At 40.8% G+C, this 12401-nt stretch overlaps 1 protein-coding gene across 1 annotated transcript in view; it reads left to right on the top strand.

Annotated features, from left to right (window-relative positions):
• Positions 1-12401, top strand: part of dpyda.1 (dihydropyrimidine dehydrogenase a, tandem duplicate 1) — a 206287-nt gene that overhangs the window by 156038 nt on the left and 37848 nt on the right. The window contains exons 17-18 of the mRNA XM_022673644.2: positions 2796-2916; positions 3302-3421. Coding sequence (XP_022529365.2) covers positions 2796-2916; positions 3302-3421 — 241 coding nt within the window. The remainder of the gene's footprint in view (positions 1-2795; positions 2917-3301; positions 3422-12401) is intronic.

Raw genomic sequence — 12401 nt, 5'->3', positions numbered from 1 at the left:
CAATACATTGTCAGGAACATCTATGCCTTGTTACAACACTTCCTTGCTTTCCAGATGTATTCAACCATTAATGAGACCAGTCAAGCATATATGGGACCAGCTGGGACACCATCTTTGGCAACCTATGAGTGTACAGGATCTACAGGCCCAGTAGCAACATCTGTTGACAAATATGCTGAAAGATGTTATATGAAACATTAAATGCTTCCCATCCTTATCTCCTTATTTTGTATCCAGGCTAGAGGTGAACCAACTGGGTAATAGAGCCACTTAGAGAAAACATATGATTTTCGCTGTAATATTGTAATACATGTGGCATCATTATATTCACATATATACTTTATTAAGCTTTTTGTTAGAGAAAATGTATATAATTTGTAACAATACCATTAAAGAAACATCTGTATTGTCACTAATTGGTACCACTTTAAAATAAGACTACCTTTATAAAGTGTTTATAAATGGTTTACAATTAGTTTGTTACTGGTTACTAATTAGGTTGTAAATGCCTTAAAAATCATTAATTATCAGTTATAACACATACATAGAAAGAGCAACAATGACCTGTCTTTTGCCAAATAGTAAACCCACAGCCATCTATGCTGTTGTCCTTTCTTCGTATTTGTTATACTGATTATAAATTATTTTTAATGATTTTTTACAACCTAGTAAGTAACCATTAATAAACTAATTGTAAACCATTTATAAACCCTTCATAAAGGTAGTCTTATTTTAAAGTGGTACCCACTTATTATATTGTTTGAGTTTATTTTACAAGGGAAATCTAGTAACTAGTTCTCACATCCATCAATATATACACAAATACACAAATATCTGGAAAACATAGACATTTTGACAGTCAAATATTGGCAAATAAGTAAAGTTCAGAAGGTGCCATGAGAACATTAGTGAAATACTAATACTAAAAATAGCTTTTAAGCCACTCAAATGGGTCTTGTGGTTACTGATAGTACTGAAGTTTTAAAGGCCAAAATAAAAAAAAATATATTAAAAAGATCATATACAGTAAGAGACCACTTCAAAGTGATGAGTTTCTTTGATTTTACCAAATTGAAAACCTCTGGAATATAATCAAGGGGATGATCATTATTTGAGGTCTGAAAGCTCTGCATCTATTATTGTTATTTCAACAATTTCTCATTTTATGCAAATAAATGCTCTGAATGACAATATTTTTATGTGGAATTTGGGAGAAATGTTTTCTGTAGTTTATAGAATAAAACAACAATGTTCATTTTACTCAAACTTATGCCTATAAATAGCAAAATCAGAGAAACTGATTCAGAAACTGAAGTGGTCTCTTATTTTTTTTTTTTTAGAGCTGCACATACTTTAGTGTTAAAACAATACTGTAAATAGAGTAAATGCCTCTACTGTCCAGGGAAGGGTTTCTACTTGATTTTGGAGCTTTGTTTTTGTAAGGATTTATTTGCATTTATTAACTAGAGCATTAGTGTGGTGAGGTTATTGGATGATCAGCATCCCACTACATCTTCAACTCCCCAACACATCTCAGAAATACTCAATAACTCCATCCTTCCTGAAATATAGTTTTACTTCTCTAGACTTAAAGTAGCTGAATGCATTGATTAGATGTGGTGTCTACAAACATTAGTTGCTGTAGTGTTAGTGTGTGTTTGTGTTGTTTGGTGTTGTAACCCGTGTGGTGCTGCTGTTGGTGTTGGGTGTAGTGGATTTAGACGTGGTTGTGCTTGAGTGGAGCTGCGGAGCTGCAGTGAGTGTGAGCAGGGCAGACGCTGAGCGGCCTCTCCTCTCTCTAAACACCCAGACTGACAGGCCAGGAGATGTCTAATAAAGCATGAATCCTCCCGGAGCAGCAGTTCACACTCATATGATCCCTCTATCTCTCTCTCTCTCTCTCCCCCTCTCTCTCCCTCTCTGCTCAAGGCCTCTCTCTCTTATTCTCCTTCAATTTCTTCATTTCTCTTTCTTATTCTCCATTTCTTTCTATCGCTTTTTTCCCCAAATTTTTCTCCTTCTCTGCTTAAGGTCTATCTCTTTCTGTTTCTTTCTTTCTATCTCTCTTTTACTCACATTCTTTCTCTCTTTTTTCTTTTAGTTTAAGTTTCATTGTCTCTTTATTTCTCCTTCACTTCAAATCTTTCTTTCTCAATCTCTTTTCTGTTTCCCGTTCTTTCCTTTTGTTTTCTGTTCTCTCTTTCTCATTCTTTTTCTCATTCTCACTCTTCTCTCTAGCTCTCTTTCTCTCGTTTCCTTTCTCACTTCTTGTATTAGTTTTTCTGTTTCACTTTTTCTCTTTCTCTCATTCTTTTGCACACACTTTTCTCTTTTTTAATTTTCCTTTCTCCCTTACTCTCAATCTCTTCTCATTTTTGTCTGTCTCTTTGTCTCTCTCCCTCTTTTCTTTCTCCTTCTTTTTCTCCTATCTTGGTCTACACTTTCTTACTGTCTATTTTTCTTTTTCTCTCTCTCTTTGTTACTTTCTCACTCACTCTTGAATTCTTTGAAGTCTTGAAGTCTTTTTTTCACTCACTTTTTCTATTTCTCTTACACTGTCTTTTTCTCTTTTCATTTTTCTCTTGATCTCCAATGTTCTAGTCCTAGTCAAGTCCTCTCTTTTTGCTTCTCTCCCTCTCTCTCTCACACACTCTGTCACACACAAACTCACGCACACCCCTAACAGATTGCCAACATTAAGTTTCTCTGTTTAGCGTTTCTGTTCGTTTAGTTCAGCACTAAGAGTCTCTTTTGTTGCTGTTTGTTTGTTTGTATCCTGATCCCCATTTGAACAGGATCCAGAGCTGGTGCGGAACATCTGCCGCTGGGTCCGACAAGCTGTCAAGATCCCTTTCTTCGCCAAACTGACCCCTAATGTCACCAACATTGTGGATATTGCCAAAGCTGCACATGAAGGTAGTTGACTTCTTCATACTTATTATGCTCTTCATTTTTAACCCGAATTACAGATCAATAATTCCAGTCATTTTCAGCAGATTTCATGTCTTACTTGTTATTACGGCCATTAAACGCATTTGTGTGTGTGTGTGTGTGTGTGTGTGTGTGTGAGAAGTGGACAGTTAATATTAGCGCGGTCAGGGCAGTGTTCAGACGTGAGCTGCGTAATGGAATGACTTGGCAGTGCGGGGCTCAGTAGCAGCTCGGCCGAGGGCCCGCTGCGTCCTGCCTGCGTTAGCCTGAGCCCTGCAGCTTTTCCTGGGCCAGATTTTGCCTCCTGCTCCCCCCTCTTTCTCCCCCCCTTCTCCTCACCATGGCTAATGTCTGATCCCCGTGGGTGTAGGTGGTGCAGATGGCGTCACCGCCACCAACACGGTCTCGGGGCTGATGGGACTGAAGGCAGACGGCTCTCCCTGGCCTGGCATTGGCCGAGACAAGCGCACCACATATGGCGGCGTGTCTGGTAAGTGTCACCCAACTCACTGGATCCATTCCCTTTTCCTCAGGGGCGGCACAGCCAGACCGTGTACGTGTGCAAGTGTGTGTAAATCTATTACTTGTCTCTTTGTGTTGGTGGGAGTGGGAGTGTGTGTGTGTATGCGGGGTTGAGTTTTTAGCTGTGTGTCAGTTTGCCTCCCACTTTTAAAAGTGTGTTGTGTGTGTGTGTGTGTGTAAATGTTTTTTAGCTGGAAGGGTACTTCTTGCTGTGGGTTGCATGTAATGTAAATGGCTTCATTCTAATGTGTCTGTGTGTCTGTCTGTACGTCTGTATGTCTGCATGTGTGTGTATGTGTGTGTGTTTGTGTGGTCGAGCAGTGCTGCTGGTCAGTGGCTCTCATAGAAGTGACAGATGGAGTGGAGTGAGGCTGAGAGTTCTGCTAATGCTGCCTCTCTCTGGGCGTTTTTTCTTCCAGATGAAACAGTGCAGACTCTAAAAAAAGAAAAAGATGGGATGTGTTGCCAGGATAGATATGATGGGGCGTCTGAGAAAAGCATAATTCCAGTAACGTTAAAAAAAAGTTTTCGGAATGAGTTTCTCTCCGAGAGCACGCTCTGTTGCAATATAGCACATGTTCTGCTGCAACCCTTACCTGTGTATTACTATGTAGCCACACCAAGGAGTCAGTATTCCTCCAGCAAGCCGGACACTTGCATAGAATACCTGATTTTAACGAATGCAACACACTTTCTTTTTTATTTTTGATTAAATATTATAGCACATTTATTGAATATGGTGTCATATTGCTGTGTTTCCTCTGATATTAGGATCTTCTCAGCAGTAGAGGCATGCTGTACAGGCCTACACTCTCCCCTCCTCCTCCTCCTCCTGCAACTCTCTCCAGTGTTTGGAAATCGTACTGCTGTAGCCGTTTGACATGCTTATTCTTATTTAGTACTGGTTGTACACTTAAGTTAATTTTTACATTAAAAAAAATAAAGCATTCAGCGTTCAGCACTTATCATGTTCTGTATCAGTTACTACTTCATCACTACTTTGGAGGCACAGTGGCTTAGTGGTTAGCACGTTCGCCTCCCAGCACTGGGGTCTTGGGTTGAAGTTCCTATCTTGGTGGAGATTCCATATCCTCCCCGTGTTTGCGTGGGTTTCCTCCAGGGACTCCAGTTTCCTCCTACAGTCCAAAAAACATGGAGATCAGATAAATTGGATACTCTTAATTGCCTAGAAAATTGAATACTCTAAATTGATCTGGTGTGAATGTGTATGTGTGTGGTATGTATGTAAGTTTATGTGTGTGTAAATGTGTGTGTGTAAGTGTGTGTATGACTGTGCCCAGATGTGGATTGGCACTCTGTCCTGGATGAATGCCGTAGTTCCCGATGCAGTCCTCCAGGTAGACGGTCGTTTCTGGTTGAGAGTACACTGTGCGCTATTGGCTGCCGCTTCTCATCGATGTGGATGAGTGTTGATGTGTAATGTGCTTGAGTGTAAAAAATGTAATTTGTAACGCGTCCTTGTTTTTCTAGAAAGGCGCTATATAAGTTAAACTTCATTCATTCATAAACTATGTGTTTTTGAGCTAACACATGCAAACTGTACAGGGATAAGACAGTAGCATAAGCTGTTGTTGTTTTTCTATAGCAGTGCTGAGGTAAATTCATGATTAGAGTAGTAGTTCTGACGTAAATGTATAATTAAAGTACCTCTACTCAGGTCAGCTTAAGATTAGAATAGCTCTACTGTATTGTCTTTTTGTGATTGTTTTTTCTGTGAAAACATTTAGGCTATGTGATGAAAAACATGGCAAATAGAATAAAAACCTGTAAAACAACAGGTTTGGCATTTGATATTCAGCCAAAATTTTTCATTTTGTTAGATTTCTGTTTCAGACAAAAATATTCACATCAGTGCACCTCTATCTAATTCCTTCAGCTTCCAGCAGTGATAGCTTTCTTCTGGCTATAGTGATGATTACATTCATTGTGCAGAGATGAAATGCAGATGGGGATGATGCTGCAGGTATCTCTGATTTCTTAGGGATTGTAGTTCTTGAAGATATCCCCAGATAGTATCATCTTCTTCTTGAGTGTTATCATTTGAATATTGCCTTGTGTAAGCGTGCAGTAAGAGTTTTTCTTTTTTGTGGAAAAAGAGCATTACAATCCTGGGCGATGCGCTTCAATGGCGGGCCGAGAAACAAAGGTACTCTGGTTGCCATGGGATATTGACATTGTCTGTGGCAGCACAGCTCTTCATAAAGACATTAGACGGATGTGTCTTCAAAAGAAGACCGTTTTCCCTCTGCTGCAGTACAAAGAACGGAGCTGATGTATTTCATATTGCTGTGCTTCTGTGGGTTAGTCGTTTGACATTTGATGAGTTTAGAGTATTCAAGGGAAGACTGGCGCTCCTCTACAGACTTTTTTGTATTTTTTCACTGTACAGTATGTTGCAGCATAGTATGCCGTTTGATCATTTTGAGCCAAAGCATTCAACATGGCAAAGGATAAAACTGATTGATATTAAGGCCCCATTCACACACGTTTGAATATTTGTGCAAAATGCTAGCCCTGTATGGGGCAAACGTAAATCATGGGGAGAGACATCAACACACCACGAAGACTCTCAAATCACACAAAATCATGCATTTTGAATTGAAACATTTAAGCATAATGTATTTGTAGTAGAGAATCCATATGTAGTTCAGTATATAGGGATTAAAGAGATATTGGAGCCAGAAGCATGCTATAATTTGGACATCAGCAATTTTTGTAATGCTTCGCTTTACGTGTCCGCGCATTGGAAACAGAGTTTCTGCTTTGGAGGTTTTTTTTTTTTTTTTTTTTTTTTTTTTTCAAAAAGCTGTTTTCAGTGACCAAACATTGTGTTTTAATATGTACAGGATTGCAAAGCACAAAATATCCCCTGTTTGTAACAGTATCTGAATACATGTGCATGGGGCCTAACTTAATATTCACAAATATAGCACTATTTTATTGGACCCAGTGGCCAGTTATTCATTCCTGTGGCCAAACTAGAAAAAAATGTGGATAGAACTGACTGTAAAAATAAATTAATTGTTCATACAACAGCTGAGACGGATATTAAAAACTTTATATTAATACTGGGAGGCCTCCTAGAAAAATAAACACTATGGACTCCATAAGGTTTTTCAAACATTTCTTTTTAAAAGATTTTGGTCAGATTGTTCAGAACATTTCATGCTATAAATCCTTTGTTCTTCTACATCCCAGAGGTTAATTCTTTTGGATTGAGAGCCTCTGACTAGAATAGCTCCTGAGGAACATGAAGAACATTTTAACACTTAATGGACATGTTCATCAAACCAGTTTGAGACTACTGTTGCTTTGTTGCATGATGTATTATCATACTTGTAGTTGTTATTAGAAAATGAGTAAATTTTGGCCATAAAGGGATGCACAGGGTCAGCGCTTAAAGCAGACCTAAAAAGTGCAGAAACACTCCACAAAAAAAAAAAAAAAAAAAAATCCCCACACCATTCCATCACCTCCACCAGCATGGGCTATTGATACAGGACAGGTTGAATCCATGGATTCATGCTGTTGGTGCCAAATTCTGACCCTACCAACTGTGTGCCTCAGCAGAGATCGAGATTCAGGCTAGGCCTTAGCTTGTCTGTTCTTGGCTGAATGACATGAAGCACTGCACGGTCTTCTGCTGTTGTAACCCAGCCGCCTCGGGAGTGGACGTGGATATGTTCTGCTCACCACAGTTGTTCGGTGTGTTTATATGTATAGGTTATATTTCTGTCAGCTTCAACTAGTCTAGTCTGTTGAGGCATGTTTGTATGTTTTGTTATGTTTGATGAATAGCATTTTTGACCCCATTGTTGCCCCTTTTTGATTTTTTTTTTTTTTTTTTTGAGTATTACCTGTGGCTGTATGGTGCTCGATTTATTTTATTCTAGTGTAGTGTAGTGTAGTTTTTTGGATGCTGTGTATGTAAGTGTAAGAAGGCAGATTGTCTGCTCTCATCTCCTCTGACTTGGAGCCAGCAAGCGTTTCATCAGAGGGCAGCGTGCACCGCTGTCCAGCTGGTGGTGTACTCCAGTCCCATTCTCAATAATTTATGTGCATGCAGTTGTTCCCCCTTCCCTGCGCTCTGGCTTACTGCTGTATGGCCTCACTGCTGCATAGTTAATGCCATTTATGAGGCAGGCCTTCTTTCATTGTGTTTGCATGTCTTTTGTGGGTTTGCTTGTGTGTGTGTGTGTGTGTGTATATGTGTCTGTGTGTCTGAACAGACTGATGAAGGCTGGGTAAGTGTGTGGTTTCCCACCGCTGTCCTGTCCTCCTCCTCCTTCTCCTCCTCCTCTTTCTCCCTCCCTTTACTGTCCACTCAGGCCCACTGTGGCGGGGACGGCTGGAAGGAAGAACTGGCTTGGGGAGAAAGAACCTGGGCTGGCAAGGCAGGAGAGGCATTAAAATTTAATGGAGAAACTATTGCAGCAGTATTTTATGTAAGCAAAACTACTCAATGTCATCTTTTCCCCATTTAAGCTGTGGCTGGCGGGCTCCGTGACATCCCCCAGGAGTTGGGCTGCCCTGAGCTTACCGGGGCTTCTGCTGCTCCACCAGCCGAGCATTCATCTTCCACCCCCCTCTCCCGGCAGCTCCCGGGCCTCTCTCCGCCGCAGCTGCCTCCTACAGACCCTGCACATACACACTCTTTAACACACCGCTCTGCATCAGGCCGTGATTCACAGCAGCCGTACGGCATGCAGGGCTTTATTTAATGACAAAACTATGATGAGTCACTTTGAACTGTGTAATTATATACCCCTCCGCTGTGAGCTCTGTTTTAATGCTGTACTGCAAATACATGCACACGAGCCTGGGCTTTGCTTTGAGGCTTAGACAATTTCATCCCTAGCGTAAACAAATAAGGTACCTGAAATTTGTTTTGTTTACTGTTATTATATCCATAGCCCCTCCGCATAATGGGAAGTATAGAGCGTTTTGCTTCACTCTGGCTGTAGGGTGAAAACCTACTATCTGCGCATTACATCTGAATTGAATAAGGGGTTCGCGTCTGCACTGATTGTTGTTATGTAATCCTTACACTTCACAAGTAGCTGTGCTGCACAAAACAAGCTGCACTCTGTCAGAATACTTATGTCCCAAAACTATAGATATTGTCAAAATTCCAGCTCCCGATTTTTTGTTCAGATCTGCATTTGATTTGGATGTACGGTTTCTGCTTAGCACCAGATTTTTGCTTGTAGGTATGGGCACCTTTCTTATGTCATAATGATACAGCTACATTACTACCCAGCCATATAGTTTACCACAGCAACCACCTCCAACATCACAGTGACTGCCTACTACGGGATACCACAGCAACCATCTAGCAAACACCCAGCAGAATTTATTGTAGCAACCACCTTGCAACCACCTAGCAACACTATATTATCCTACTACACACCTATGGTATACCACAGCAGCCCTAGCCGTGGTTAGCAGCACTTACTCAGGGCGCTATCAGCTAGCGGTTCGTCCCACGTAGCTTGTTTTAACATGGTAAACGCGCACACTACAGTCCGATATACTTCCCTCTGAACGGCGAAAGAGCTAGCGCTGCGGTTAGTGGCTAATGCTTATACTTCACTGAAACTCCTTTATTATGCTGTACTTCAGCGGAGTGGCTTTACTGCTCCTTAATACCTGATTAATAGAATTTATAAATAAGGTGCACTGCCATTTTTTGGAAAATGAAAGGATTTTAATTGTGGCTTATAAAAGCAAGCATATCCTTACAGCAGTGCTCCAAAATCAAGTACTAATCCATCTCTGGACAGTAGATAAATGTAGAGAGGAGTTACTCCAATATCCTTGATTTTAGAAGAACCAGTACAGTAGGTGTTCCAATACTTTTGTCCATATTGTGAATGTAGATTCATTAGTTGATTGGATACCTGATTGAACTATTTTACATAAAACTCTGAATTGCATTGTTCTTCATCTCAGTGATTGACAATTTGGTTGAATTCCTGTTTGAAGACCAGTAAGATTGAAATGCTATGTAAATAGCATTACCTCACAGAGGGCTGAACTTCTGTGTGTGTGTGTGTGTGTGTGTGTGTTGGTGATCCATGTTGGTGTGTCTCTCAGATCAAGGCTGCACAGGGTTTGATCTGACAAGCGTCTCTAGTGCGCTCACTCTTGCATCAAATTTACGTTTACTGCATCTCCAACATGGTCTGGCAAGCTACGGTGTCAGCTAGAGGCCTGTACACAGTTTGGTATGATTTTATTGTCTGAATGTTTGGCACAGAAACAGCAAAGAGAGTTGGCATGGCTGTGATCCAGACAAAGCTGTTTATATTTCAGGTTGTCTGCAGTGTTTTAACTGTGTATGTTGGTGGCTCTTGCTGTACCCTACGTAGTGGAGGAGTATATTTATGAAATTGTCACCTTGACTGAGAATTTATTTGTGGTCAGAATACAATTATTTGAACCAGCAGAGAGGGGCTTTTATTATAGAATCATTGTATAGAATTATAGAATTTAAGAAATTGTACTGGCCCCTTTTTCTGCTTTTGATTTTTTATAAAAAAAAAAAAGCTCTTTAAATACAAATAGATAGAAGATATAAAAAAAATTAGGATCTGTAAATTATTTCAAGAATGACTGCTAACAAGTAGGAATCTTATTTTATAGAGAATAGTCAAATTTGCTACAAGAGTCTGCATAGTAGAGCAAGAGTCAGAGTTCACAGCGTAAAGGAGCAGAAGCAAAGCAGGGTTTTTTTCCACTTGATGTCAAGTTTATCCAGTAAGTGTAATGTTTCAACTTCAAAAGAACAGTTCCATCATTTTATTATGAAATAATTTAGATTTCCGTCAGATTATAGTATCAGAGGTCTGGTACAAATCCGTTACTAGAATCCAGTTTAACACCAGAGCTTCTGCGAGAGTCAGCACTCATCAGTAACATTTTGCAAGCGTTTTCGTGGAAACGTGAAAAAACTGGGCACTAGCCTCACCTTTATTTACTTCATATTAACAATGAACCTTCATTATAACTATGTTTTGTTTTACACTTTTCTGAATGTTTATACAAGTTTACAGAAAGCTCCAAATTAAAAAAACAAAAAAAAATGTGCTTTGAAAATACTTCAGTAATTGCTTGGGACCTGTCTGATTTCACATCTAGAGGCTGCTTAACAACAGTGGAGATACAGTAAGTAGTTGGTTTAAGGTTACTTATTTTATTAGTTCTGGTTATTGGTAGGTCTGGATGATGCTGCCGAGTATGCATTAGCACGTTAAGTCCAATTTATACCTCTGCGTCGAACCTACAGCGTAGTCTGCACATACTCTTTCTAGTCACCGTACTCAGCCCATGTGCTCAGAGCTAAACTTCTCAGCTTAGGCTAAAAGTATTGAGTTGCTAATAGCAACAGTGCTACAGCTACACTTTCCGGGTGCAACAAGTCTGTGATTATTAGTTCCGCATTACGTTCATTGGTTCCACAAGTCTCCCATTGTGATGATTCGTAATGAATACACAAACCGTTACACCCCTAGTATTAGCCATTACGCTAACTTTAAACTTACCGGAGAGCCTGTAAAATTCTCTGGTACTAAGAGTCTGTTAATATGACCATCAGCACAACACCACATGATCCATAATAGTGTAATTAACTAGCTAGATATCAAACACTTCTACTACAACTCAGCTACTCCATGTCAGGTCAGGTCAGGTTAGTCGAGTTTAACGCCACATCAGCTCGTCAGCTATTTCGTGGCAGGATAGGTAACGTTTATTCACAAGGTTCTATGATCTCGTCCTCAGAAGAGGACTCGTAGGTCGGTAACAGTACAGACACATTCACTCACACACTCACACCTAAGGGGCAATTTCAACCAAGTTCCAATTAGCCTGAACACGCCGTCTTTGGACTGTGGGGGGAAACCGGAAACCCACGCAGACACGGGGAGAACGTGCAAACTCCGCACAGAAAGACCCGGGTCGCCCCAGCCGGGAATCGAACCCAGGCCGTCTTGCTGTGAGGCGGAAGTGCTACCCACTGCGCCACCGTGCCGCCCCAGCTACTCCATGTAATACAGACCATCCATTCAGGACAAGGCTGTCAATCACTTTATTCCCTACTGTTCTGTTTTGTCACTACAGCAAATTTAGTTTGAAAGAGCTGGAAATCAAACTGCAACCAGTCTGCAGAAGCACTAGGCCAGTCGTAGCTTTACTTTTGAGAGCTGTTTTGATGTCGATGCCGTTGATTCCAATTAAAAGTTGCTTTTGAGTGGACTCTAATGTGTCCAACTTATTTTAAACCTATATTTGCTACAGCAACAACCTCCAAAACATGTAGTATCTAGTAGATCTTTTCAGTTTGTTTTGCTTTCATCTAGAGAAATTCTGTTGCATCATCTTCATCGTATTCTGTAGGTGTGTATTGCATTGTGTGTATTGTAGCATCTCTCCCAATGCCGCACAGTGCGCAACCAGTACACACCACCTATGTATAGCGCCTAATTTGGTGTGTAAAGGGTCATCTATGGGCACTCCACCTGTGAGCACTCTCTAATCTAGGGTGTCTGTTTTGTTTGCACTGAGTGAGAGGCCTGTGGGCTTGAACTCTGGTATACCGTTAATGGTTGAGCTGTGAGTGAGTGAGTGAGTGAGTAAGTGAGAGAGAGAGAAAGTGAGAGAGAGAGAGAGTGAGAGAGCGAAGCTGGCCTTCATTAGAGTGCAGTGCCATGGACTGGTTGGTGTCAGAGCCCCTCTGAGAGCTACAGGATGTGGGCATGTATGCTGCCGCATAACCACAGCCCATCTTCAGAGAGATGGAGAGAGTGATGGAGAGAGATGGTGTGATGGATAGAGAGAGAGAGAGAGAAAGAAAGAAAAATGGGGGGCAACATAAATGCACCACTCAAGTGTTCCTGTGAGCATGCCCAGGAGAGATCTTTACGATG

Source organism: Astyanax mexicanus, chromosome 6 (assembly GCF_023375975.1).
Source record: "Astyanax mexicanus isolate ESR-SI-001 chromosome 6, AstMex3_surface, whole genome shotgun sequence".
Taxonomy (NCBI): domain Eukaryota; kingdom Metazoa; phylum Chordata; class Actinopteri; order Characiformes; family Acestrorhamphidae; genus Astyanax; species Astyanax mexicanus.
Note: the sequence above shows the minus strand (reverse complement) of the source record. Positions and strands in the feature narration are given on the sequence as shown.